This window comes from Pan troglodytes, chromosome 21 (assembly GCF_028858775.2).
Source record: "Pan troglodytes isolate AG18354 chromosome 21, NHGRI_mPanTro3-v2.0_pri, whole genome shotgun sequence".
Taxonomy (NCBI): Eukaryota; Metazoa; Chordata; class Mammalia; order Primates; family Hominidae; genus Pan; species Pan troglodytes.
In genome coordinates, this window is record NC_072419.2 from 38,971,912 (window position 1) to 38,999,325 (window position 27,414).

The 27,414-nt window shown below is 50.5% G+C and overlaps 1 protein-coding gene across 12 annotated transcripts in view; it reads left to right on the forward strand.

Annotated features, from left to right (window-relative positions):
* Positions 1–871: 871 nt before the first annotated feature.
* DNMT3B (DNA methyltransferase 3 beta) overlaps positions 872–27,414 on the forward strand; it is a 47,033-nt gene continuing 20,490 nt past the window's right edge. For 3 of the 12 annotated variants that reach the window (XM_063803288.1, XM_063803291.1, XM_054674894.2), the window contains exons 1-6: positions 907–1,242; positions 18,875–19,022; positions 19,910–19,971; positions 23,315–23,416; positions 25,066–25,191; positions 25,796–26,017. In XM_063803288.1, coding sequence (XP_063659358.1) covers positions 18,881–19,022; positions 19,910–19,971; positions 23,315–23,416; positions 25,066–25,191; positions 25,796–26,017 — 654 coding nt within the window. In that variant the 5' untranslated portion in view covers positions 907–1,242; positions 18,875–18,880. Of the gene's footprint in view, positions 1,243–18,408; positions 18,703–18,874; positions 19,023–19,909; positions 19,972–23,314; positions 23,417–25,065; positions 25,192–25,795; positions 26,018–27,414 lie in introns of those variants that run through there. The other 9 variants (XM_514580.9, XM_003316916.7, XM_016937693.3 and 6 more) reach the window with 5 other exon arrangements.

Genomic DNA, 27,414 nt, shown 5'->3' on the forward strand with positions numbered 1-27,414 from the left:
TATTGAGGAGCAGCAGAGAAGTTGGAGTGAGGGCAGAGAGGGGTTAAGGTAGTATATACCTTGAAAGGGGAGGCTCCTATAGGGGCTTACGGACGATATAAATCATTCATTCATTCAACACATATTTATTGAGCATCTACTGAGATCCTGTCCTTAGTTTACTGCGTGGAGACAGACCACGAGCAGGTAAACAAGCAAATATGTAAGTCCCAGGTCAGATAAATTTTAGGAAGTGCTGTTTTCCAGTGGTTCAATGGTCATCCCAGGGCAGAGGTGGGGAGACCTGCTGAGGGCGGCTTCTCCCTCAGTCAGTCCATGCCTGCAGGGTCTGGAATCCAGGTAGCCAGAGACCCGCTGGTCTTCTTTCCCCTCCCCTGCCCTCCCCTCCCTTCAAGATGGCTGACAAAGGCCGGGCTGGGTGGAAGGAAGGGAGGAAGGGCGAGGCAGAGGGTCCAAAGCAGGATGACAGGCAGGGGCACCGCGGCGCCCCGGTGGCACTGCGGCTGGAGGTGGGGGTTAAAGCGGAGACTCTGGTGCTGTGTGACTACAGTGGGGGCCCTGCCCTCTCTGAGCCCCCGCCTCCAGGCCTGTGTGTGTCTACGTTCGGGTTGAAAGGAGCCCGGGAAAAAGGGCCCCAGAAGGAGTCTGGTTTTGGACGTCTGACCCCACCCCTCCCGCTTAGGGCTTCTGATCCCCCAGGGTGATTTCACTGGCCCGGGGTTGGGAGGGCAGGGGGCCAGGGGGCGGAGCCCGCGGAGAGGGGCGGAGGGGAGGCTCCGAGCGATTTCAAATTTCCCTCGTCCCCGCCCCCCCGTTCCCCCCGCGCCCGGGCGGGGATCTGAGTGGCTGCGGCGGGGGCGCCCCCGGGCGGGGGCGGGGCAAGAGCCGGGCCGGGGCTACAAGGGGAGTCGGCACCGCCCCCTCCCCACCCACTCCCGCTGCCCCGTCCGGCTCGCGCCGCTTCCTCGCAGCAGCTGCTCCCGGCTCCGCGGCCGCAGCCCGCGTGGACGCTCCGAGCGCCCCCCGACGGACGGGACCGGCTCCCTGGCGGTCGGGCGAGCGGGCGGCAACGCTGCCCGGCCGGCAGCGCTGGGGTTAAGTGGCCCAAGTAAACCTAGCTCGGCGATCGGCGCCGGAGATTCGCGAGCCCAGCGCCCTGCACGGCCGCCAGCCGGCCTCCCGCCAGCCAGCCCCGACCCGCGGCTCCGCCGCCCAGCCGCGCCCGAGCCAGCCCTGCGGCAGGTGAGCGCCCCGGGGCCCCGGGGAGGCTCGGCCGCCAGCTGCTTCGAGGGCTGCTAGGGGAGGGGACGGCGGGGGCTCCCGAAGCTGCCGGGGAGAGACCCTCTCCAGGGACCTCCCGAGGAGGGGCTCCCGCCGGGCTGGAGACCCGGCTGGGTTTGGGGGGTGAGGAAACGTCCACGGACCCTGCTTGGGGTGGAACGGGGACAGCGGGTGGGACGCGGGGGACATACGTCTGACGGGGACCGGAGATACTAGAGGAAGGGACGCGTCTGCTGCCTCCAGGAGCCCGAAGAGGAGAGAAGCTTGCTCTCAGGGAGGGGGACGCGCTGGCTTCCCGGGGTCCAGACTCGAGGAGGAGGAGGTGCCCGTCGAGAGCATGAACAGGGGCTTTGCTCATGGGCAGGGGGTGTAATTACCTGGCCTCTGCCTTGGGAAAAGTTAAGGGGCGGAGGAGGTGAGGAGGGGTTTCTGCCATGCAGGTGGGCGTCCGCCCCTTGCAACTGGGATGTGGGGTCTTCAGGCGAGGCGCTGTCCCTTCCCCCAATCCCAGCTTTAGGAAAGAGCTCGTGAGTGTGGGCTTAGACTCGCGCGGGCTGGGGCGTGCGCGCGTGGAGGGCGTGAGGCAGAGGGCGACCTCCCGGGGTGCTCTCGAGCTGAGCCATCAAGCGCGGGGAGCAGCGGGGCTGCCCTCTGCCTGTGCACACCTGGCCCGGGAGGAGCCGGGCGGAGGGGCGGCGCCTCCCTGTCCCGGCCACGCCGCCTACCCTGGGGTCTTACTTTCCATTCTTAGCCTAACTCCCGTGTGCGGCTGGCCCCACTTCCCAGACTCGCACACTAAGGCCACAAAACCTCTAGCACCAGCTCCTGGAAGATAAGCTTCCCGGCTCGTGGTTGCATGGGGAGGGTGTATTGAGCTCCACTTTATCGGGGAGAAAGTGGAAGCGGAGAAAGACCTAACAACTTCTAAGACTGCGCTGCCCTTGGGCCCAGGCTTCCCGCTGGAGGATCTCACCTGTGGATGGAGTTCCGAGCCCAGGTCTTGCCCGCGCCTCCAGCTTTCCCTGCTCCCTTTTCCTCCCCTGGTCTAGGAGAGGCTCGCTGGGCTCCCTTTTCCTCCCCCGAAGCTGGGAAGTGTTTGAATTAAAGGGAATTAAGGGCAGAGTATGAACTTTGAGTTGCCTCCTGAGTTCTGGATGCGGTGGGTTGTGGCAGACGGGTGGCAGTTTTTGGGAAACAGCTGTTATCTCCTTTACCAGGCCGCTGGGGCTTCTTGTTCACCCACCTTGGAAACGCCAGGTGCGGACTTGATTTTTCCAGAGTTGAGATGATGGTACTTAGTTTATAGGGTTGGTATACAGTAAGCACTCAATACATGTTTGCCATTGTTGGAATCACTAGCTAGCACACGGGCTAAGCAAGCTTCCTTCCTTAAGGAAGCATAGTTCTTAGTTCATCATGTGTTTAAACCCTGTCTCGCCAAGTTCATTGCTCTCCGTGCCTTAATTATTACATCTGTGAATTAGCAATAGTCCTACTAATAGGGTTGTGTAAGGATGAAACCAGTCTTATGCGTGAATTAACCTCTTCAGCCCTTGATCTTCCTCAGATGTTTAGGCATAATAGCCTCTACCACATTGGGCCTGGGTAAAGAGGCAGTGGGATAGTGCCTGTGTAGGGTCAGCACATGGTGAGTGTTGATGTCTGTACTTAATAACGAATAGCCCCTCATTTTAGGGTGGCCATTCCTGAGATTTGGGGATGGAGGGAGGCACCCCTGCCAGCCTCTCCTTTTCCTGCCTTCACGAAGGCAGCTCTGAAAGCTTTTCTCAATCATTGTCCACGATTAGGGAGTTGGCAGGAAGAACGGCCTTTGTTCCCTTTCGAACGGAGTCTTGGTTTTGTTTTATAAGGGTTGGGGCCGTTTTTAAAGCCCTCCCGGCCACGCATGGGGGCCTACTGCAAAGGTGTAATTGCAGAACTAAGTGAGATCCCTTACCTTTTCCCATTGGGATGGAGAATGCTGAGACAAAGGGACAAGGACTGGGTCCAGTGGCATCCTGCTCTTAAAGTCGTAGACATAACCCCCACCCCTTGCAAAGGATGGGGGGAGGGGAAGACGGTAGCTGGGAGCTGCAGGGGTCTAAGGGAGGAGCAAGGGAGGTGGGGTTGAGAGGCTGCTTCCTTCCCTTCCTCCAGCCACGTGGGGCCTGTGATCCAGAGGCGCCTGTCGCCCCTCATTATTGCAGCCCCATGGACCTGCTGCCAGTGGGGGCTTGGGCAAGTTCTTCAAGGAAAACTTACCTTGGGATTCCTTTTCCTAGACCAGCTCTTATGCCGGCTGCCTCACCTCCAGGCTCAGACGCCTTTTCCAGTTTCAGCTAAATGTGAAACTTTTCAGAGGTATGAGGTTGTGCGCTCTTCCCCACACACCAGTCCTTAGCCCAGGCACATACTACTAATTGAGTGGAGTTTTTTCTTTTAAATCATGAATTTTCAGGATGATTTCCAGTTTCACGGAGGACCAGGGCTGGTGAAGTATGGAATTCATTTCATGTGCAGGCCACTCTTGTAAAAAGAGACTGAGCAGACATGTCTCCCCTTTGTTGGGGGGCTCATGTTCTCACTGGGACCCTTTTACAGGTGATAGAACTGAGGCTCTGGAAGATACAGGTACTATTACGTCTTGGTGGTGAGCATTTTCTTTCTCTTTTTTTCTTTTTCTTTTTTGAGACAGTTTTGCTTTGTCACCCAGGCTGGAGTGCAGTGGTGTGATCTCAGCTCACTGCAACCTCTGCCTCCCGGGTTCAAGCAATTCTCCTGCCTCAACCTTCCGAGTAGCTGGGATTACATGCGCACACCACCACGCCTGGCTAATTTTTGTATTTTTAGTTGAGACGGGGTTTCATCATGTTGGCAAGGCCGGTCTCAAACTCCTGACCTCAAGTGATTCACCCGCCTCTGCTTCCCAAAGTGTTGGGATTGTAGGCGTGGCTGTTACACCCGGCTGCTTTTTATTTATTTATTTATTTATTTATTTATTTATTTATTTATTTTTTATTTTTTTTTGAGACGGAGTCTCGCTCTGTCTCCCAGGCTGGAGTGCAGTGGCACGATCTCTGCTCACTGCAAGCTCCGCCCCTCGGGTTCATGCCATTCTCCTGCCTCAGCCTCCCAAGTAGCTGGGACTACAGGCGCCGGCCACCATGCCTGGCTAATTTTTTTTGTATTTTTAGTAGAGACGGGGTTTCACCGTGTTCGCCAGGATGGTCTCGATCTCCTGACCTCCTGATCCACCCGCCTCGGCCTCCCAAAGTGCTGGGATTACAGGCGTGAGCCACTGTGCCTGGCCATGCTTTTATATGGGTACTGCCTCACACCCATAATCCCAGCACATGGGAGACTGAGGCTGGAGGATCACTTAAGGCCAGGAGTTCAAGGCCAGCCTGGCCAAAGTGATAAAACCGTGACTCTACAAAAAATACAAAAAGTAGCCAGGCGTGTTTGCGCATGCCTGTAATCCGTGCTACTGGGAGGCTGAGGCACGAGAATTGCTTGAACCTAGGAGGTGGAGGTTGCAGTGAGCTGAGATCCTGCCACTGTTCTCCAGCCTGGGCGACAGAGCGAGACCCTGTCTCTATGTGTATATATCTACGTAGATATAGATATGCTTAAATTTTTTTTTTTATAAGGACAAGGTCTTGCTGTGTTGCCAAGGCTAACCTTGAAAGCTTGGGTCCAACGATCCTTCTGCCTCAGCCTTCCAAAGGCTTGGGATTACAGGTGTGAGCTACCACACATGGCCTCTAGGTCACTTTTCACTCAGATTTTTTCATTCATTCAAACAAAATAGTATAGGTATGACCTCTGCTGTAGTTTATTTTTTATTTACTTATTTATTTATATTTTGAGACAGTCTCGCTCTGTTGCCCAGGTTGGAGCGCAGTGGTGGTTGCTCACTGCAACCTCTGCCTCCCGGGTTCAAGCAATTCTCATGCCTCAACTTCCCGAGTAGCTGAGACTACAGGCATGCACCACCATGCCTGGCCAATTTTTGTTTTGTAAAGATGGGGTTTCACCTCATTGCCCAAGCTAGTCTCCTGGGCTCAAGCAATCTATCCTCCTCATCCTCTCAAAGTGCTGGGATTATAGACATGAGCCAACACACCCAAATTCAATTTTTTTTAAAAATTATTTTTATTTTTTGAGATGGAGTTTCGCTCTTGTCGCCCAGGTTGGAGTGCAATGGCGTGATCTCGGCTCACTGCAACCTCTGCTTCCCGAGTTCAAGTGATTCTCCTGCGTCAGCCTCCTGAGTACCTGGGACTACGGGCGTGGTGGTGCATGCCCGGCTAATTCTGTATTTTTTTTAGTAGAGATGGGGTTTCTCCATGTTGGTCAGGCTGGTCTCGAACTCCCAACCTCAGGCGATCTGCCCACCTCAGCCTCCCTCCCAAAGTGCTGGGATTACAGGCGTGAGCCACCGTGCCTGGCCCAAATTCAATTTTTAATGGCGTCCTTGTCTTGTTTTATGGGTACAACATCATTTATCTGCCTGAGAATATTGTAGGGTTTAGTGTTCCCTTGTGTTCCCGCCAATATTAAGGGATACTCAATTTTCCAGTACCTTGCCCTGTAGGTCTGGCTGCAGGGCCAGGAGACTGGCGAGGTCTCAGTCTGGTATCTGTTCCTCCACTTGTCCCAGTCTGTAAGTTCTTGTGTGTGTTTTTTTTTTAAATTATTTCTTTTGAGACAAGTCTCGCATTGTCACCCAGGCTGGAGTGCAGTGGTGCGATCATAGCTCACTGCAGCCTTGAACTCCTGGGCTCATTCCAGTATCCTCCCACTTCAGTCTCCAAAGTAGCTGGGACCTTAGTCACGTGCCACCACGCCCATCTAATTTTTAAAATTGTTTGTAGAAACATTAAAGTCTCACTATGTTGCCCCAGCTGGTCTCAAACTCCTCGGCTCAAGCAATCCTGCCTCAGTCTCCGAAAGTGCTGGGACTACAGGTGTGAGCCTGTGCACCCAGCTGTCTCGTGTTCTTGTCCAGAGCCTCAGCCTGCATGTCTGAAGAAGAGTGGTTGTCTCCAGAGCAGCAGGCTGAGGGAGGGGACTTGGGAGTCAAGGGTCTAACTCTTCCTTTGGAAGAAGGCCTCTCTCTTAGTAGGCTTTTCTGGATTCCAGCAGCATTTATGTCCTGTTGTATGTGTGTGTTCTGGGGCCAGAGCTGGGGCTGGAACCCAGGCTGCCACTGGGCCCCAGCTCCTGCAGAAGTGCTGATACCTTTGTAGGGCGTTCGCTGCAGCCAGAACAGTGATGGGCCCTGGCAGCATGGCAACATGGCTCACTCTGTTGCTTAGGCTGGAGTGCAGTGGTGCGATCACAGCTTACTGCAGCCTTGAACTCCTGGGTCAAGTCTCTCACCTCAGTCACCTCCTGAGTAGCTAGGACTACAGGTGAGAGCCACCAGGCTTGGCTAATTTTAATTTTTTTTTTTGTGGGGGAGATGGAGTTTCGCTCTTGTCGCCCAGGCTGGAGTGCAATGGCGGGATCTCGGCTCACCACAACCCCCGCTTCCCAGGTTCAAGCAATTCTCCTGACTCAGCCTCCCGAGTAGCTGGGATTACAGGCATGCACCACCATTCCCGGCTAATTTTGTATTTTTAGTAGAGATGGTGTTTCTCCATGTTGGTCAGGCTGGTCTCGAATTCCCCACCTCAGGTGATCCACCCGCCTCGGCCTCCCAAAGTGCTGGGATTACAGGCATGAGCCTCTGTGCCTGGCTAATTTTAAAATTTTTTATAGAGATAGGCTCTCGCTGTGTTGCCCAGGTTGGTCTCAAATTCCTAGGCTCAAGTGTAATCCCAAAGTGCTGGGATTACAGGTGTGAGCCACCATGCCTGGTCCCTTGCCTGCCTTTGATTCCTAATTACTATCATGGTTCCTGAAGCCTAGTAGAGCTCATCTGAATGGATACAGGAGGCTCTGGAGATGGGAATGGGGAGGCACTAACTAGGGTCCCACTGAGCCAGCTACAGGCCCCCGCTCTTCTGTGAAAAGATGGTTGTGATGAAGACTTAAGTGTTCATTATATTCCAGGCAAGCCATTTTCTCTGACTCTGGGAGTTGTTTGGCACCATGGGTAAGGATGCCCTACCCCAACAATGGCACTGGAGGAAGAGCCTTAAGCTTAGGCACTGGCTTTCCCAAGTCCTTGGGTGAATTTGCAAACCTCACCTGTGTCCTCATGTTGCCCTAGGATGTTACATGCTGAGCTGTAAGCAGGATGCTGAATTAGGGGAATTGCTCAGTACTAAATATGATTGTTACTACAACCACAAAACTAGCAAGGAGTAGAACTGCATTAAAACACTGTTGCAAATTTTTTTATTTTTTGAGACGGAGTCTCGCTCTGTCGCCCAGGCTGGAGTGCAGTGGCGAGATCTCGGCTCACTGCAAGCTCTGCCTCCCGGGTTCACGCCATTCTCCTGCCTCAGCCTCCCGAGTAGCTGGGACTACAGGCGCCTGCCACCTTGCCCGGCTAATTTTTTGTATTTTTAGTAGAGATGGGGTTTCACCATGTTCGCCAGGATGGTCTTGATCTCCTGACCTCGTGATCTGCCTGCCTCGGCCTCCCAAAGTACTGGGATTACAGGCGTGAGCCACCATGCCGGGCCCACTGTTGCAAATTTCTTTCCAAAACCTCTGCCGGCACATGGCTGAATCCACAGAACTGGCAGGACACAAAAGATGCACTGGGTTCAGATGCTTTGGTGCTCTCTGTGGGTGCAGCTGACTGTTTTGCAGGCCTGCTTCTTGACCATTGAGACAGGCAGATCTGAGCCCCCACTAGGTAATTGTGGACAGTTTTTGAAAGGTGGTTTTTATGTGAGATCATGGGCTTCTTTTAAAGCCATTTGTATATATGCAGTTCCCTTATCTGCAGGCCTTAATTTTGACATTTCTGTTTTCCTTCTCGAGATTTGTTTTCTGTCCCTGCAGTACTGCTTTTTCCAGAATGTCATATAAATGGAATCATACATTATTATTATTTTTGAGACAGCATCTCACTCTGTTGCCCAGGCTGGAGTGCAGTGGCACGATTTGGCACATTGCAACTTCCGCCTCCTGAATTCAAGCAGGAACCATACATTATATAGCCCTTTGAGTCTGGGTTCTTTTACTTATTGTGAGATATTTGAGATTTATTTGTGTTATGACACACACTAGCAGTTATTTCTTACTTTTTAAACATTTTTTTAAGACAGGTCTCTGGAGTTCAGTACTACAATCACAGCTCACTGTAGCCTCAACTCCAGTGCTCCAGCGGTCCTCCCACTGCAGCCCCCACTGCCCAGTAGCTTCGACTACAGGCACTTGTGCACCACTATGCTCAGTTAATTAAAAAAAAAAATTATTTTTGAGACAGGGTCTTGCTCTGTCACTCAGGCTAGAGTGCAATGGCATGATCTCAGCTCACTGCAACCTCCACCTCCTGGGTTCAAACGATTCTTCTGCATCAGCCTCCTGAGTAGCTGGAATTACAGGTGCCCGCCACCTCATCAGGCTAGTTTTTGTAATTTTTTTTTTTTTTTTTCTGAGACAGAGTTTTTCACTCTTGTTGCTTAGGCTGGAATGCAATGGTGTGATCTCAGCTCACCGCAACCTCTGCCTCCCAGTTTCAAGCGATTCTCCTGCCTCAGCCTCCCAAGTAGCTGGGATTACAGGCATGTGCCACCACCCCCAGCTAATTTTTGTTTGTTTGTTTGTTGTTGTTGTTGTTGTTGTTTTAGTAGAGATGGGGTTTCTCCATGTTGATCAGGCTGGTCTCGAACTCCCGACCTCAGGTGAGCCGCCCACCTTGGCCTCCCAAAGTGCTGGAATTATAGGCTTGAGCCACCATGCTCCGCCTTACTTTTTTTTTTTTTTTCTTTTGAGACAGAGTTTTGCTCTTTGCCCAGGCTGGAGTGCAATGGCATGATCTTGGTTCACCATAACCTCCGCCTCCTGGGTTCAAGTGATTCTCTTGCCTCAGCCTCCTGAGTAGCTGGGATTACAGGCATGTGCCACCATGCCTGGCTAATTTTGTATTTTTAGTGGAAACGGGGTTTCTCCGTGTTGGTCAGGCTGGTCTTGAACCCCTGACCTCAGGTGATCCGCCTGCCTCAGCCTCCCAAAGTGCTGGGATTACAGGCATGAGCCACCGTGCCCGGCCTAAATTTTTTTTTTTGTAGTGTTGGGGTCTCACTTTGTTGCCCAGGCTGATCTTGAACTTCTGGGCTCAAGCAATCCTCCTGCCTAGGCCTCCCACATTGCTGGGGTTACAGGCATGAGCCACTGTCCCTGGCATCTTTTTTTTTTTTTTTTTTTTGCTGTGAATATAACATTTCTAGCTTTTCTTTGTGTTGTGATTTTTACCTTTTCAATACATAGTGTGCAAGGACATATTTTCTGGTTACGATAGAAATAATTTATTTGAAAGTCTATCCATGTTGAAACAACTAAAAATGCTGTGACTTTATCTGTTGGTAGAAGAACTAAGCTCCCTTAAAGAAATCTAGAGAGCAGAAGAGAACAGGAAATGAGAGACCACAGACTAAAGGGAGAAAATGAACTTTTCAATAAGGCTTGCAGGCTTGCTCTAGCAGTTGTAGTGATTAAAAGTAGTGGCAATGGCTGGGTGCAGTGGCTCACGCCTGTAATCCCAGCACTTTGGGAGGCCGAGGTGGGCGGATCGCCTGAGGTCAGGAGTTCGAGACCAGCCTGGCCAGCATACTGAAACCCTATCTCTACTAAAAATACAAAAATTAGCCAGGCGTGGTGGCACACGCCTGTAATCCCAAGGAAGCTGAGGCAGGAGAATTGCTTGAACCCAGGAGGTGGAGGGGTTACAGTGACCCGAGATCATGCCATTGCACTCCAGCCTGGGCAACAGAGCAAGACCCCATCTCAAAAAAAAAAACGAGTGGTAAAGGATAAATACCAAACAAAACTGAGCCTCAAAACATATTACATATATATGGGAAGTTCAAATAAGAGATAGAGTTGGGATGTGTTCATAGGTGTCTGGCTTTACTTACGGGGAAAAATATTAGGTCCCTACCTCATACCATATACAAATAATCAAATAATTATGTTGATTAAACCTGAGTGGCCTAATTCAAATAAATGTTTCTTAGACAGGCGAGTTATGTTTTCTGATTGTAAAAGTTACATGGGCTTAAGGTAGTTACCCCCCAAACCTTCCTTCTGAGTATGAATTTTTATAGTTAGAGAAGAAATGCTGCAGAGAAATGGCTTAAACATCAATAATTGATGTTGTATTATGCAGGTTTCTTGTTTTCACTTTACATAACTTTGTCTAACAATAAGTACTGCACTCTTTGCCCCCTATTGTGGAAGCAGGTAATTTAGTCAACCAGTCCTCTTGACCGTGATTTGATTGCAGTGTTTGCTATGACAAATGGGACTGCAGCAACCCCCTTGCACAGAGGCCTTGGCAAGAGCTTTGAACTGGGTGGTTTCTGAGCAGTAGAATCCTGTGTAACAGGATATAGACATTAGGCATTTTAGATGACACAGTGAAGATTACTATCCCAAAGACTGAACCAGTATCCCTGCTGTGTAGGTATTTAGGGTTAAGATGACTAAATACTGTGTAGATAGGTAGACTTGAGATTTAAGGCGTTCTTAGTTGAAGCCACAGGTGCAGCCTTCTGTGAGGGAGGGGCCAAGGTTGAGGGGGTCTCTTTCCAGAATATTGACCTCCTTTGCCCCCTTGGGAGGGGACAGGGCCGTTGGCTCTGATTTTGCCAAGGGGTAGGTGGCCACAGGAATTGGGCATAGCAGTCCCTAGGATTCTGCTCCAATGCTGCCCCTCATTCTCTGAGTTACCATTGACCACTCCTTGGGGCTGCCACACCCTTCAAGGGGTTCTCAAAGTGGATATAGGGGAAGGGGCTGGGTGTTTGTGAATTCTGTATAAAGGGCAAAAAGTTTAGACTCTAAAGTTACTGTCATATCTTTTCAGATCTTTATGGTCCTAGTTTTTTTTTTTCCTGTTACTTATCTAAAAGGTAATGACATGATTTTATTCCAGTGCGCTGACAAACATCTGAGTATATTTTGGTGTCATGCACAGTCTGCAGATAGCCACTTGTCTGGTTTTTCCCTGTTTGGACACACATTTTTTTTTTTTTTTTTGAGATGGAGTTTCGCTCTTGTTGCCCAGGCTAGAGTGCAATGGCACGATCCCGAGTAGCTGGGATTACAGGCATGTGCCACCACCCCGGCTAATTTTGTATTTTTAGTAGAGGGGGGGTTTCTCCATGTTGGTCAGGCTGGTCTTGAACTCCCGACCTCATGTAATCCGCCCTCCTCGGCCTCCCAAAGTGCTGGGATCACAGACGTGAGCCACTGTGCCTGGCTTTTTTTTTTTTTTTGGGAGGGAGCCTGAGCCTGTACTGTTGCCCAGGCTGGAGTGCAGTGGCTCACTGCGACATCCGCCTCCCGGGTTCAAGCGATTCTCCTGCCTCAGCCTCCCGAGTAGCTGGGGCTATAGGTGTGTGCCACCACGCCCAGTTTATTTTTTGTATGGACACACTCTTCTGATAATTCTGCTTACTATGCCAAGGGCCCAGCTTCTACTGTACGATGACAGTGGTACATGTACTCATGACCTAGAGGCACTGAGCAATTCCCCAAACACATTCTGAATTGTGGAGGGTGATGGGGTGGATACTTCTTGATTGGCCTTGTGGCGTGGTGCTGTGGTGGGTAGCCAGATGGCACATGAGAATAAGTGACTTCAGGTATCATGACTGTGTCATCTATGTAGGGGTCCTTGGTACCAACTTCCCAGTGAATTGGGTGGGTTACTTTATTTCACAGATTATAAAACGGGTTTGAGAGAAATATTGGGCTTTTTTTTTTTTTATAACAGGGTCTTGTGCTGTCACTGGGCCTAGAGTGCAGTGGCATGACGATAGCTTACTGCAGCCTCAACCTCCGAGGCTTAGGTGATCATTCCCCATCAGCCTCCGAGGAGGTGGGACTACAGGCGAGTAGCTAGGACTACAGGGGCAGGCCAACACATTCAGCTAATTTTAAGAAATATTTTAATAGAGAAGAGGTCTTGCTGTGTTGCCCAGGCTGGCGTTGAACTCCTGAGCCCAAGCTCAAGCCTTGGCCTTCTAAAGTTGTGGGATTACAGGCATGAGCCACTGCGCCCGGCAGCGGTTTTTTTTTTTTTTTTTTTTTTTACTGCTTTCCTGTAAATCTGATGTTTTCTGGAATTTAGGGTAAGTTCCTTATCAGACAGAGCAAAAGCACAGTACTGGGACCTTGTGTTCTGTCACGTGTTCTGCTGCCGCCGCCAGTGTGGACAGCCTGAGTCTGGCCCCCTTTCCTTTGGATGTGCTGTCCCTGCTGCCTGGATCCTTCCCGCGCTCTACTTCACCTAGGTGTGGTGTCCCTCCCTGGGCTTACTTACTGCATTGTTTTATGGTGTATTTTTTTTCCTTTTTTTTTTTTTGAGACGGAGTCTCGCTCTGTCACCCAGGCTGGAGTGCAGTGGCGCAATCTCCGCTCACTGCAAGCTCTGCCTCCCAGGTTCACACCATTCTCCTGCCTCAGCCTCCAGAGTAGCTGGGACTACAGGTGCTCACCACCATGCCCGGCTAATTTTTTGTGTTTTTAGTAGAGACCGGGTTTCATCATGTTAGCCAGGATGGTCTCGAGCTCCTGACCTCGTGATCTGCCCACGTCGGCCTCCCAAACTGCTGGGATTACAGACCTGAGCCACCGCGCCTGGCCTTTTTTTTTTTTTTTTTTTTAGATTCAAGGAGTACATGTGCTTGTTTGTTGCATGGGTTTATTACTTACTGGTGGGGATTGGGCTTCTGGTGTATCCATTACCGAAAGAGTGAACGTTGTACCTGATAGGTGATTTTTCAACCCTTGCTCCTTCCCATCCTCCCGTCTTTTTGGAGTCTCCCGGGTCTTGTCTTGCCTTGTCTTGTCTTGTCTTGTCTTTTTTCTTTTCTATTTTGAGATGGAGTCTCCCACTTGTCGCCCAGGCTGGAGTACAGTGGCACGATCTCAACCTCACTGTAACCCCCAGCTCCTGGGTTCAAGTGATTATCCTGCCCAGCCTCCTGAGTAGCTGGGATTACATGCGCCTACCACCACGACCGGCTAATTTTTTTTTTGTATTTTTAGTAGAGACCGGTTACACCATGTTGGTCAGGCTGGTCTCGAACTCCTGGCCTGAAGTGATCAACCCGCTTCGGCCTCCCAAAGTGCTGGGATTACAAGCGTGAGCCACCGCGCCTGGCCTAATTTTTTTATTTTTAGTAGAGATGGGGTTTCACCATGTTGGCCAGGCTGGTCTTGAACTCCTGACCTCGGGTGGTCCACCTGCCTCAGCCTCCTGAAGTGCTGGGATTACAGGCTTGAGCCACTGCACCTGGCCCTAGATTTCTCTAACATAGGCTGTGGAGGTGGAATTTTTATTTATTTTTTCTTTAAATCAATACTCTCCACTGAATGTAGGATTTTAGTTTTTAATTTTTTACTGCACCCCAGGGGTTGGGGCAGATACCAAAGTGACTCCCCTTCCTGCATTGTGAGGTTTAATTAATGCAATTAACATTTACGAAGTGCTCTGAAACAGCTCTGCTGCTGGTATCAGCCTGGAGGAAATGAGTGACATCAGTTCTCAGCATTACTGCTGGGTTGGGGCGAGTCCCTGAGCCTCCTCTGAGTCTAATTGGGGGTGCCACTTACCCCTCTGTCTGCCACATTGCATTTGAGTACATCTGACCTGGTTCAGTTGGGGCACAGGCACCCTGCTGCACTAATGAGGAAGGCCCCTCGGGGAGAAGCTTGTGGGTGGGCCCACCCAGCACTGCTGCCCACCCTGAATCACACACTGGACCCCAGCCTCTGGGAAAGGGTCAGAGTTCACCTCTCATCACAAGGTTAGGCAGCCACCTCCTGTGAAGGGAAATGCTCAGCTGGTATATCATGTCCCAGCCACGAAGCTCCCTTCATCCCTGGGATGGGTGATGCATTCATTGTTCATAACTTCTGTAATTCTTGTCTGTCTTGTCTCAGTTATGGCAATTCCAGGCACGTGCCCTGGATTGCCTGGGCATGAAATTTGGCACTGCCACTTCTCTGGGCGACTTAACTCATCTGAGTCTGTTGAAGGCAGGGGGATAATAAGACCTGCCCCAGGATGGGGTGGGGGTTAAAAGAGGTGGCAGACAGGCTGGGTGCAGTGGCTTACACCTGTAATCCCAGGCCAAGGCGAGTAGATCACCTGAGGTTAGGAGTTTGAGACCAGCCTGGCCAACATGGTGAAACCACGTCTCTTCTAAAAATACAAAAATCAGCCAGGCATGGTGGTGCAAGCCTGTAATCCCAGCTACTCGGGAGGCTGAGGCAGGAGAATCGCTTGAACCTGGGAGGTGGAGGTTGCAGTGAGCCGAGATCGCGCCACTGCACTCCAGCCCAGGTGACAGAGACTTGATCTTAAAAAAAGAAAAAAAAAAAAAATCCATGGTGGTAGACAGTGTTCAGCCTACAGTAAGTAGGGCCCTGGGAACTGTTAGCTACTTGATGTTACAGTGGCAGTGTGGGATGATGCAGTTCTAAATCCAGCATGTCTGCCGCTCTGGATAGGTCATATTAGATAAAGCAGTTGGCTTGTGATGGGGGCCATGTTATCTGGAAATGCCAGCCTTGAATCATGAAGTCAGTGAGATACATAGAAAAGAGGTGGGGGAGAGTTGTATCCACCAGTACACACCTGATGCTAATTTAATTTCTCTTGTCCTGATTCTAAGAACATGTAGTTAAATTTGTATGTTATTTACTTTCCCTATATATTGATCAAGGAGGTAGTATGTCAGTCTCTGTCTCGGTTTCTCCATCTGCAAAACAGGAATAACAGTACTTACCACATTTAAAGGTTAAATGAGTTAAGATAAGTAAAGCCAAAACAGTGCCTGACACATAGTAAGCACTGAAAAAAAGATGACCTTATTGGGGGATTTTTATATATTTATATACGTGGGAAGAAAGGCCTAGGAGAGAAGCTTTTATTCCTGGATTTTGAGCTGTGGGTTTTGAGGTCTGAGAAAGGAAGCAGGAGGTGTAGGGAGTTGGGGAGGGCTTCCAGGCTGAGAGAACACAGCAGCACCTGCCTCGAGGCTAGATTGTCTTGGCCTGCGTGTAGACTGAGGCGGGGTGGGGGAGGAACTGAGCTGGGCATCTTTAGTCATAGGTGCAGGTTCTGAAGTTGGTGTGCACTGTCTACACAGCTGTGGCTATAAGGCAATGAGGGTAGTTAATTTCACTACAAACGTAGGGTCGTGATAAAAACAGAAGGAATTTTAAATGAAATCACATTGAATTATGCAACGAGAAGAAAGCATATATAAGTGCTCAGCTTGCTCCTGGGGGACACCCAGGTAGCTAGTACCATTTATTGTGGGTTTTCTTCCTGGACTGTCTCTCCAGTACCCACAGGTCTTGTTCTAGGGGCTTGAGGCTTTTCCTGAATGTTGAGATATGGGTTTTGGAAGGTGTGCTGCCCACACGTTGGGTAGGCTGGTGGCCAGTTGGCACTGCTGAGGCCCTGGGGGAAGGCCCAGGGTGGTTAATCATTGTCAGCCTGGGTCTGTCTAGGAGGTGAGACTCCTGTCTGGCTTCTTGTTGACCCAGTTAGGGGCTGTCTGAGGAATGGGGTTCAATGTTGCCTGCGAAACCCAGCACACATTAGAACCCCAGGCCCTGGATGAAGGCGAAGGAGGTCACATCGTTCAGTCCAGGCCTCTGGTCTGCTACCAGCTCCTGGCCACAAACAAACCCTGTGTGTCCTCCCCCCAGAGCACTTTGGGGAGGTGGACCCTCCTGGAGACACCAGGTACACCAGGTAGCCCCACCTCCCACTCTATGCCAGGCCCACTAGGTTACTTAGTTCACTGATTTGGCCTGAGGTGAAACGCTTGAAATTAATGATTATTCTGAACCGACACTCCAGCAGCTTTCCTGGGATTCTGGCCGCTTTGTCTCATAGGAACTGGCCATAGGTCAGCCAGCCTGTTCTTCCGGGTCAGGGCTTGGGAAAAAAGGGCTGAGAAGCAGCTGATTGGTCTGATTCAGGCATGTCCCTTGTCCTTGGTAGGGGAAATTCCTTAACAGGTGCTGATACACACCCTGGATCATGTGAAGCACAGAAAGCCTATGTACTATGTATCAGCGCACATGTTTATAATGTGAACAATGCTGCTTTAACATGCATATTAATCACCTAGGCATGACTTGTGTGTGTTAAAATGTCTTGTGAAAATCCTGCTTCAGGCCGGGTGCGGTGGCTCATGCCTGTAATCCCAGCACTTTGGTAGGCTGAGGTGGGCAGATCACGAGGACAAGAGATCGAGACCATCCTGGCCAACATGGTGAAACCCGTCTCTACTAAAAATACAAAAATCAGCTGGGCGTGGTGGCGCATGCCTGTAATCCCAGCTACTCAGGAGGCTGAGGCAGGAGAATCGCTTGAACCTGGGAGGCAGAGGTTGCGGTGAGCTGAGATCGTGCCATTGCATTCCAGCCTGGCGGAGGTCGCACCACTGCACTGCAGCCTGGCGACAGAGGGAGACTCCGTCTCAAAAAAAAAAAAAAAAAAAATGAAAATCCTGCTTCAGGACATCTAGCTTAGTGGTGGAGATTTCTCCAGCCAGCTCCCACTTCCAACAGTTCTTCCAACCAGCTCTGAGTTGATGGTACTGTAGCCTGCGTGGCTCCTGGGCCACACAGGGAGTAGCAGCAGAGGTCCAGTTGCCCCATGCCATGGGCAGGTGCAGGGTCTGGAATTGGGAGCTCTCACCACAGATTGCACCTCTGCCTGGGGGCGCCACTGGGCTCATCAGACTGAGCTCACGGCGCCCCCTGGTGGGCTATGCCAGTGGCGCCAGTGCAGCTTGGAGCCCGCAATACAAGGTGTGGCTTCTAGAAGGTACCCTGGTTTGAGATGCTGAGGTGGGAGGATCCCTTGAGGCCAGGAGTTTGAGGCCAGCCTGGGCAACATAGCCAGACTCTGTCTCTACAAAAAATTAGCCACACCTGGTGGCACACACCTGTGGGCCCAGCTGGAGGATCACTGAAGCCCTGGGAGTTGAAGCCTACAGGGAGCCGTGATCACGCCACTGCCCTCCAGCCTGGGTGACCAAGTGAGACCCTGTCTCTAAGATAGATGGATGGATGGATGGATGGATGGATGGATGGACAGATAGAAGATAAACTGCGAGGCTAGCACGGGTTGTCTGGCAGGGGCTGGTATGTCTCCACGATGGAGCCCAGAGGCAGGGAGGCCCGGTGCATATGGCAGCAGCTTATTGGGGAAGCTTTTCCCAGGCACGGTTCCAGGACACAAGGGTGTGGTGTGAGTGACCTGGAGCTGTTTGTGGCTCAGGGATGGGGGCCTGGAGGTCTCATTATGCCTAGGCTTTTATAATATTTTTGCCAACCAAAGGTGGAACAAAAAGCAAAGGCAAGTGACTTGGAAAACTCGGTTTCAGCTGGGATTTATGCCCTGAAGTTTTTTACTCGTTCTCTATCTAATCCTGGCCCTACCTCTTAGATGGGCTATATGACCTTGGAGAATAACCTAGTCTGGATGTCAGTTTTCTTTTTCTAGAAGGTGAGCTCCCCAGTCTCCCTAGGGGGAGATACAGGTTGTTGCATCCAACAAAATCTGTGTGCCCATAATGTTGCAGGCAATGGGCCAGCCCAGAGGTTATAGCCTGCCAACCCATCAGTATGGCCCTGGCCCTGTGTGTTAGCTGATTTACCTGACCAGGAGGGGCAGCAGTGGGGAGGCCAAGTCCCAGAGGTGAGGGTGAGGCTACAGTGGATCTGGGGAGTCCCCCTCCTGGTAACTGCCCCCAGGCTTTCTGCCTGTGCCTCCATCCTTCCCTCCTTGGGAACTTGGGACTCTGAGCCCCAGCTGGTGAGGGAGGAGGGGAGTGAGCGACAGGCCAGCAGACCAATGGGCCCTGGAGGATGGGGTGAGGCGGGGCTTGTGCTGCCATGGAGAGGAGAGAAGCGGTTCTGTGGGGGAGGAGGGGGTGGGTGGGAAGAGGACCTGGAGATTGAGGGGAAGGGAGAGAGCAAACAAAGGGGTCAGGAGGGAAAATAATGCACTGGCTTCCTGAGCCCCTGCAGAGGCTGAGCAGGGAGAGGGGGCCAGGGCCAGAGGGGACAGAGGCTGGCGGCAGACGGGCCGGGACAGGCAGGTCCTAAATGGCATTGTTTGAAGGGGCCGGCTAATTGCACAGAGCAGTCTGAGCCTGAGACCCCAGCCCTGGCCTCCCCACTCTGTCCTGGGTGCTGGCGTCTGAGCCTTCGGGACAGCCTGTCCACATGGAACCAAGTCCTGAGCCTCCAAGCTTGGTGAGGGGGAGGCTATGGGGGGCAGCCTGGGTGGGGTACTTGGGCAAGAGCATCACCCCAAGAATGCATCCTGGGGCCTTGGCCTGAGAACACAGAGCCCATGGCGGGGGAACACTGTCCCCCTCGTGTCCCTGCTTCCCTTTCACCCCACCCATTCTGGCTTCTCCCACAGGAAAGCATGAAGGGAGACACCAGGCATCTCAATGGAGAGGAGGACGCCGGCGGGAGGGAAGACTCGATCCTCGTCAACGGGGCCTGCAGCGACCAGTCCTCCGACTCGCCCCCAATCCTGGAGGCTATCCGCACCCCGGAGATCAGAGGTGGCTGGGCAGTGGGGACTGGGGTGGTGTCAGGCGCTGACACAGTGAGCGGTCACTGCAGACAACTGGAGGCTTTGGGGAGAGTCTCTGACAACCTCCACCACAATTCCCCGGGAGGGAAGAGAGCTCTAGCAAGGAGGGATGCAGGGTCGAGCCCTTCACGCCTGCCCGCAGCCCTTGGCCTCCCCTTTGGGACTCTCATCTCAGCTGGGACTCTGAGCGTGACACAAGGGTGATGGTTCCCTGTCCTCTGCCAGTCATGACAGGGGTGGTCTCAGCATGGGCCCTCGGAGAGCCCTTCTGCAGTGGGACCCTCTCCCCACTCAGAGCTGGGCTGGGGTTGGGAGGGGGAGGTCTGGAGTGTGCTTCCTTTCCACCCTGCCCTGAGCAGCTCCAGCCAGCTCACTTGGGATCCCGCCCCAGCTGGGTTGGAAAGCCCTGCATTGTCCTCTCAGCTGTGCCATCCCATGGAACTTCCTGCGAGCGTGAAAGGGTTCTATTTCTGCATTGTTCCCCACAATAGCCACACTCTACATGGGAGCACTTGAGAAGCGGCTGACACAGCAGGCAGTGAATTGTTCCTGGAAATGTAGTTAGTGGTCCCTGGATGGGCAGCACCCTGCTGGAAGGAATCGGAGGGCTCCCCTTGGTAACTTCAGTGTTGTTTTGGGTCCTGTCACGTGCCTGGCCCAGGGCTCTGTTGTCTTAGGAATAAAATCAGTGGAGAAGATGAGCGATACTGAGGGACTGAGAGCAAATCCCTGTGGCTGACAATAGCGTAGGGGAGATCCCAGGCCACGCCACGGAGAAAAGCCCCTATTAGCAAGGCTGTTCCCCAGGCTGGTGCCTGCCCCCACAAAACAGACTCCTGGCTGTTTCCTCTACAGGCCGAAGATCGAGCTCGCGACTCTCCAAGAGGGAGGTGTCCAGTCTGCTAAGCTACACGCAGGTATGGTCTCTGCTCTCCCTTTTTCAGGGCTCAGGGACTTTGTCTTTGGCTTTCATCACGTGGGCTACCTGAGGCCCATATAAACTGGCATCTGCAAATGTATGGAGGGTTGCCGAGCTAGATGCTTTCTGCATATATTTGGCATTATTTTTTCAATCTGGACGATCAGTTACATTGCTAAATCTCTAATATGGTAGTCCCCTCTTATCTGTCATTTTGCTTTCCACGATTTCAGTTGCTTGCAGTCAACTGCCGTCTGAAAGTATTAAATGGAAAATATTAAATGGTAAATCCCAGAAATAAACAATTTATACATTTTAAATTTGAGTGCCATTCTGGTAGCATGATGGAATCTTGCACTGTCCTGCTCCGTCCTGCCTAGGATCAGTCCTGTCTTTGTCCAACATCTCTATGCTTAGGTGCTACCTGCCTGTTAGTCACTTGTAGCCGTCTCCGTGATCAGATCAGTTGCAGTATCACAGTGGTTGTGTTCAAGTAGTGCTTGTTTTACTGAATAACGGCTCCAAAGTGCAGGAGTGATGACGCTGGCAATTCAGTTATGCCAAAGAGAAGCCATGAAGTGTTTCCTTTAAGTGAAAAAGTGAAAGTTCTCAAAAGGGAAAGAAGAAATCATATGCTGAAGTTGTTAGATCTGTGGTAAGAACAAATCTTCCAGCCGTGAAATCATGAAGAAGGGAAAATAAATGCATGCTAGTTTTACTGTTGCACCTCAAACTGCAAAAGTTATGGCCATGTTGTGTGATAAGTGTGTAGTTAAGATGGAAAGGCATTAAATTTGTAGGTGGAAGACATGAACAGAAATATGTTCTGATTGACAGCAGTGCTTTGCGCCAGGGAGCATTGAGCCTATAGCAAGGGATCCCCTGACACCAAACCATTTACTTCAAGTAAGGGATGGTTACATAGATTCAAGAATAGGTTTCTACTGAAAACTATAAAAATGACTGGAGAGGCTGCATTTGCCAATGAAAAACCTGCTGCTACATTTTCAGAAGAGTTGAAGTTGATTGAGAAAGGAAACAATCCAAAACTAAGACTGCAGTGAAACCAGACTCCTCCAGAAGATGATGTCTAATAGAACCTACATTCATAAAAGTGCAAAGGAGGAAGACACTAGGTCATAAACCATGGAAGGACAGATTAACCCTGAATAGAGTACAAGAAGATATTTTGAGAGAGAAACCACATTCATATGGCTTTTATTAACAGTATATTGTAATTGCTCTATTTTATTATTAGTTCTTAATCTGTGCCTAATTTATAAATTAAACTTTATCATAGGTATGTAGATATAGACAAAAACAGCACATATAGGGTTCCATCTTCCAAGGTGTCAGGCAGCCATGGGGGGTCTTGCATGTATCCCCCCTGGATAAGGGGAGACTACTGTATAGCAAACTGTCTTTTCATTCCTGGAATGAGTCCAACTTGGTTATGGTGCATTTTGAAGTTGATTTTATTCATGTATTCATGAATGAAATGGGTATTTTTTTTTATTCATTTATTTTTGAGACGAAGTCTGTTGCCCAGGCTGGAGTGCAATGGCATGATCTCTGCTCACTGCAACTTACTGCCTCCCAGGCCCAAGCGATTCCCCTGCCTCAGGCTCCCGAGTAGCTGGGACTACAGGCAATGGACCACCATACCCAGCCAATTTTTTTGTATTTTTAGTAGAGATGGGGTTTCACCATGTTGGCCAGGCTGGTCTCGAACTCCTGGCCTCAAGTGAGCCACCTGTCCTGGCCTCCCAAAGTGCTGGGATTACAAGTGTGAGCCACCATACCTGGCCCATTTTATTTCTTTAAATATATCTATGGTTTTGATGTTAGGATTATGTGGGCTCAAGGAATTTTTTTTACAAGCTGGAAGAAACTTGTCTAAGCTTATTTTAATGAATTTCAAACAATTATATCTTCTAAGACTTGCTACATTATCAAGCTTTCTACTTCATTTACTTTTCCAAGGTTGGATCTTTCCCATCTTGTTTTGTGTTCCTTCCTTTACTGACACCGTCTGTTTCCTAATTATTCTTAGTAGAGTTTGTCAATTGGGTTGGTTTTGCTCAGAGCCAGTATCAGTCATAAAAGTCCTGGGCAATGAAAACTCACCCTCAGCTTCCATTCTCTTGGTGGCGGCCAACCTACTTAGGGGACTCAGAAGGTGGGGAACCTAAGCCCTGGGAGGAATTAGGGCAGCTGCAGGATCAGAGGCTCAGCACTGCTGTTTTGTTTCTGGTAGCTAGTTACCAGAAACAGTAATGAAATCTCTTGCCCACACGTTTCTTTTTGTTTGTTTGTTTTGTTTTGAGACAGAGTCTCCAGTCTGTCGCCCAGGCTGGAGTGCAATGGCACGATCTCGGCTCACTGCAACCTCCGCCTCCCAGGTTCAAGTAATTTTCCTGCCTCAGCCTCCCAAGTAGCTGGGCTTACAGGCATGCACCACCATGCCCAGCTAACTTTTGTATTTGTATTTGTATTTTTTTTTTTTTTTTTGAGATGGAGTCTTACTCTTGTTCCCCAAGCTAGAGTGCGGTGGCGCGATCTCGGCTCGCTGTAACCTCCACCTCCCAGGTTTAAGCGGTACTCCTGCCTCAGCCTCCTGAGTATGAGTAGCTGGAATTACAGGCACATGCCACCATGCCCTGCTAATTTTTGTATTTTTAGTAGAGACAGGGTTTCGCCATATTGGCCAGGCTGGTCTTGAACTCCTGACCTCAGGTGATCCACCCGCGTCGGCCTTCCAAAGTGTTGGGATTAGACGGCTGGCCTAATTTTTGTATTCTTAGTAGAGATGGGGTTTCACCATCTTGGCCAGGCTGGTCTGGTGACCTCAGGTGACCTCAGTCTGCCCCAGACTCCCAAAGTGTTGGGATTACAGGTATGAGCCACCACACCCTGCATATTATTTGATTCTTGATGTAACCCTGTTGTGCTATGAGGGAAGTACTGTTATTCCAATTTTAAAATGAGGGAAATGGACTCAAAGCCACACAGTTGGTGAGTGAAGGCAAGTGCTTAACACTCCAGCCAGACCTAGCTGCTCGCTGCTTCAGCTTTTGTGTTTGGCTCATGCTGGGTTTTGGTGTGAGGTGTGAGGCCTGCACGAGGAAGCCCTGATGACATGGTGCAGGTTTCATGCCATTGCTTCCGGGGCATCTGTCGTGGTTGGTCTGTGTCTGCACCCATATGCAGTGTGTTGTGATGAGTGACCCGGTCTCCCTGCCAGGCACAGGCGATCAGTCTTTCATATTGCAGGTGCCTTGTTTCTTTGACTTGCTGATACCCTGGGGTCTTCATCATGTTCATCATGTTTCCTTATAAAGGACTTGACAGGCGATGGCGACGGGGAAGATGGGGATGGCTCTGACACCCCAGTGATGCCAAAGCTCTTCCGGGAAACCAGGACTCGTTCAGAAAGCCCAGCTGTAAGTAGCCACACCTCGAGCCAAAGCACTTGTGGCCACCACTCTACATAGCATACATAGCATGCTACATACATAGCATAGCTCCTTAGGGGAGCTTTTAAGAGAGAAAGTGATGAAAAAATGTTTTGAAACTAGAAAATATAAGCAAGGCTCTTGGACTATTGTTGGAGGGTTTTCTTTTTTCTTTTTTGTTTTTTCTGAGACGGAGTCTCACTGTGTTGCCCAGGCTGGCGTGCAATGGCGTGATCTTAGCTCACTGCAACAACCTCTGCCTCCATGGTCCAAGTGATTCTCCTGCCTCAGCCTCCCAAGTAGCTGGGACTACACGCACCTACCACCACACCCGGCCAGTTTTTGTATTTTTAGTAGAGATGAAGTTTTACCATGTTGGCCAGGCTGGTCTCGAACTTTTGACCTCAGGTGATCCACCCACCTTGGCCTCCTAAAGTGCTGGGATTTCAGGTGTGAGCCACTGCGCCCGGCTGGAAGGTTTTCTGTATGTGCCATTTCTTTCAGGTGGTTTTTAAGTTCTTTCTTGTAACACTCTTGGAGGTGCCTAAGGGTGATAGAGTTTGCAGGGTGGATGGCTCAGCTGCTAATGACCTAGGGAGTCCACCATTTCTGTGGGTGGATTTTGTGCCTCAGAGTTTTGAGGTATGGCAATGGGAAGGCAGTTATTGCTTATGGTCACCCAGCCCTTTAGAGACCAGACTGACAGTTACTCTCCCAGGTGTGGGTTACAGTCTTCCCTTCCCAGGATATGGTCTGTATCATCCCCTTTGTGGAGATGAGAGAAGATTCCAGCAACTTAACTGAGGTTAAACATCAACTCTTCTATGCATAATTTGGACACAGGTTCTGCAACAACCAAATTCATGCCATTTTTGACAATGAACATAGAGCCTAAGGAATTCTATTCCATCTTGATGATCTGGTGCCTTCCTGAACCCAGTAATTGGCCTTATGCTTCTTTGACATAAAAGTTTGTTTTAGAGTGAACACGAATTTTTCTTTCTTTCTTCCTTTTTTTTTTTTTTTTCTTTTTTTTTGAGATGCAGTCTCACTGTGTTGCCCAGGCTGGAGTGCAGTGACGTGATCTCAGCACACTGCAACCTCTGCCTCCCTGGTCCAAGTGATTCTCCTGCCTCAGCCTCCTGAGTAGCTGTGACTACAGGCACCCACCACCATGCCTGGCTAATTTTTGCATTTTTAGTAGAGATGGGGTTTCACCATTTTATCCAGGATGATCCTGAATTTCTGATTGCAAGTGATCTGCCCGCCTTGGCCTCCCAAAGTGCTGGGATTACAGGCATGAGCGAGCCACTGCGCTTGGCCAGATTTTTATTTTTCAATCCCAATTGGCAGGTGCCATTTCAGCTGGCCATGTCTGTCTGCTGTGACAGGCAGAGCAGGACCTGCTGGGAATTGTCGGGCATCCTAGCTGGCCACCCTACCACCTCTATTCCAAGAACTGGGGAATTCTGGCTGGACTCAGTCCAGAGTCCCACCTCATCACCTGTTCACTTCCAGTTGTCCTGAAGCTGGCTACCAGGTCTCCTTGGCCACCTGAAGGCCTAATCCTTCTGGCCCCGCCAGACCCCAGGCCTCCAGTCACCTAAGGCCCAGTGAGTGTCCTCTCTTGCTTCCAGGTCCGAACTCGAAATAACAACAGTGTCTCCAGCCGGGAGAGGCACAGGCCTTCCCCACGTTCCACCCGAGGCCGGCAGGGCCGCAACCATGTGGACGAGTCCCCCGTGGAGTTCCCGGCTACCAGGGTTGGTTCCCCAGATGCCCAGACCCCTGCCCGCAGTCTCTAACTGGGAGATATGCCTCACTCACTGCACTACTGGTTGTGGCTGGTGGATAATCTGTGTCCTTTTTTCACACTGCTTTTCAGGTTCTTGCTTTTTCTTTTCTCTCCTGGGTAAGCTTCCCGTAAGCCTGTTGGCTTCTCTCCTGGTCTGATCTCAGATGACACTCTGTTGGGAATGGAAGCTTTCCCTGTTGACTTGGTTCTTGCTCTAACTTGGAAACAAGGTAGAAAACACTGACTTCCAGAACTGTCTTCTCCCTCATGTCTTCTTCACCTGTCTTGAGGCAACCCTAGCGGGTATGGCAACATTTCACTCTCTGAGAGTCCCTCGTCATTACCCATCATTTGTGCCTTTGTCATCTTTCTGTCTCTGGGACAGTTACAATGACTTTCTCCCACCTCTTAAGGGATACGTATTCCTGGAAAAGTTTCTTCAGCGGTCTCTGTTCTCTTTAACTTCAGTCCTTGCTCTTTCTTTTTGCCTAGGAGCCATATGGGGGTGCCGTTGGTCTCTGGTCACCGACATCCTTTGCTCTGGCCCAAACTTTGTGTCCTTCTGTCCACAGTCCCTGAGACGGCGGGCAACAGCATCGGCAGGAACGCCATGGCCGTCCCCTCCCAGCTCTTACCTTACCATCGACCTCACAGACGACACAGAGGACACACATGGGACGCCCCAGAGCAGCAGTACCCCCTACGCCCGCCTAGCCCAGGACAGCCAGCAGGGGGGCATGGAGTCCCCGCAGGTGGAGGCAGACAGTGGAGATGGAGACAGTTCAGAGTATCAGGTATGGCCGAGAGGGGCTCCTGCCCAGGGTGACTGAGGACCCTGAACACGGGGAAAAACCAGTTACCTGCTACTGTTGGTAACAGAGCGACAACGGTTGTTAGAAGTTTCGTAATTGTAATAATTGACATGTTTGAATTCTAAGTATCTTCCATATGCACCACGGACCTTTCTTTACCTTAATCCTCTCCCAGACATAAGTCAAATGCCAGTATTTACCACGTGAATACTGTGATTTTTCTCAACATGACATTTATGTAAGGACTGCAACTGCGTACGTTATACATTTCCTGTACGCCCGTGTGAAGAGACCACCAAACAGGCTTTGTGTGAGCAATAAAGCTGTTTATTTCACCTGAGTGCAGGTGGGCTGAGTCCAAAAGAGAGTCAGCGAAGGGAGATAGGGGTGGGGCCATTTTCTAAGATTTGGGTAGGTAAAGGAAAATTATAGTCAAAGGGGGTTTGTTCTCTGGCGGGCAGGAGTGGGGGTCTCAAGGTGCTCAGTGGGGGAGCTTTTTGAGCCACTAGGAGCCAGGAAAAGGGATTTCACAAGGTAATGTCATCACTTAAGGCAAGGACCGGCCATTTATACTTCTTTTATGGTGGAATGTCATCAGTTAAGGCGGGGCAGGGCATATTCACTTCTTTTGTGATTCTTCAGTTACTTCAGGCCATCTGGGCTTAAACGTGCAAGTCACAGGGGATGCGTGCAAGTCACAGGGGATGCGATGGCTTGGCTTGGGCTCAGAGGCCTGACAATACATATTGTGATTCTGTTCATCAGAGTGTACATACTGTATATATTGTACGTATTATAGCTTTGTAGACTTGCTTTTTTTCTTCTATTAAGAACTAGAGTTGCCTGAGGTTCATATCTGGATAATAAATCCAGTGGTCTGGGTCATAGCTTAATTAACTGATTCAGGTTGTTTATGCTTTTATTCAAGCATTGTTGCACGAAGACTCCTTACACATGTATGTATTTATGTGTTGTTAGGATCCCTTTCTTCTACGTCCATTATTACATTTTACTTTGTATAGAAGGGATCTCACTATGGTGCCCAGGCTAGTCTCAAACTCCCGGCCTCAAGCGATCCTCCTATCTCAGCCTCCTGAGTAGCTAGGACTACAGGCGTGCACCACCAAGCCCAGCTACTTTATAAATTCTTTTGTGGAAATGGAGTCTTGCTATGTTGCCCGGGCTGGTATCCAACTCCTGGCCTCAAGTGATCCCCCCGCCTCGGTCTCCCAAAGTACTGAGAATTACAGGCATGAACCACGGTGTCTGGCTACATCTTGCATTTTGTGGCAAGCTTTTTGTTGCCCTCAGGGACAGTGGAGTGGACAGGACTTGGCCCAGGATGGCCTCTCCTCACTGGGATTTCTTCATGTGGGTTT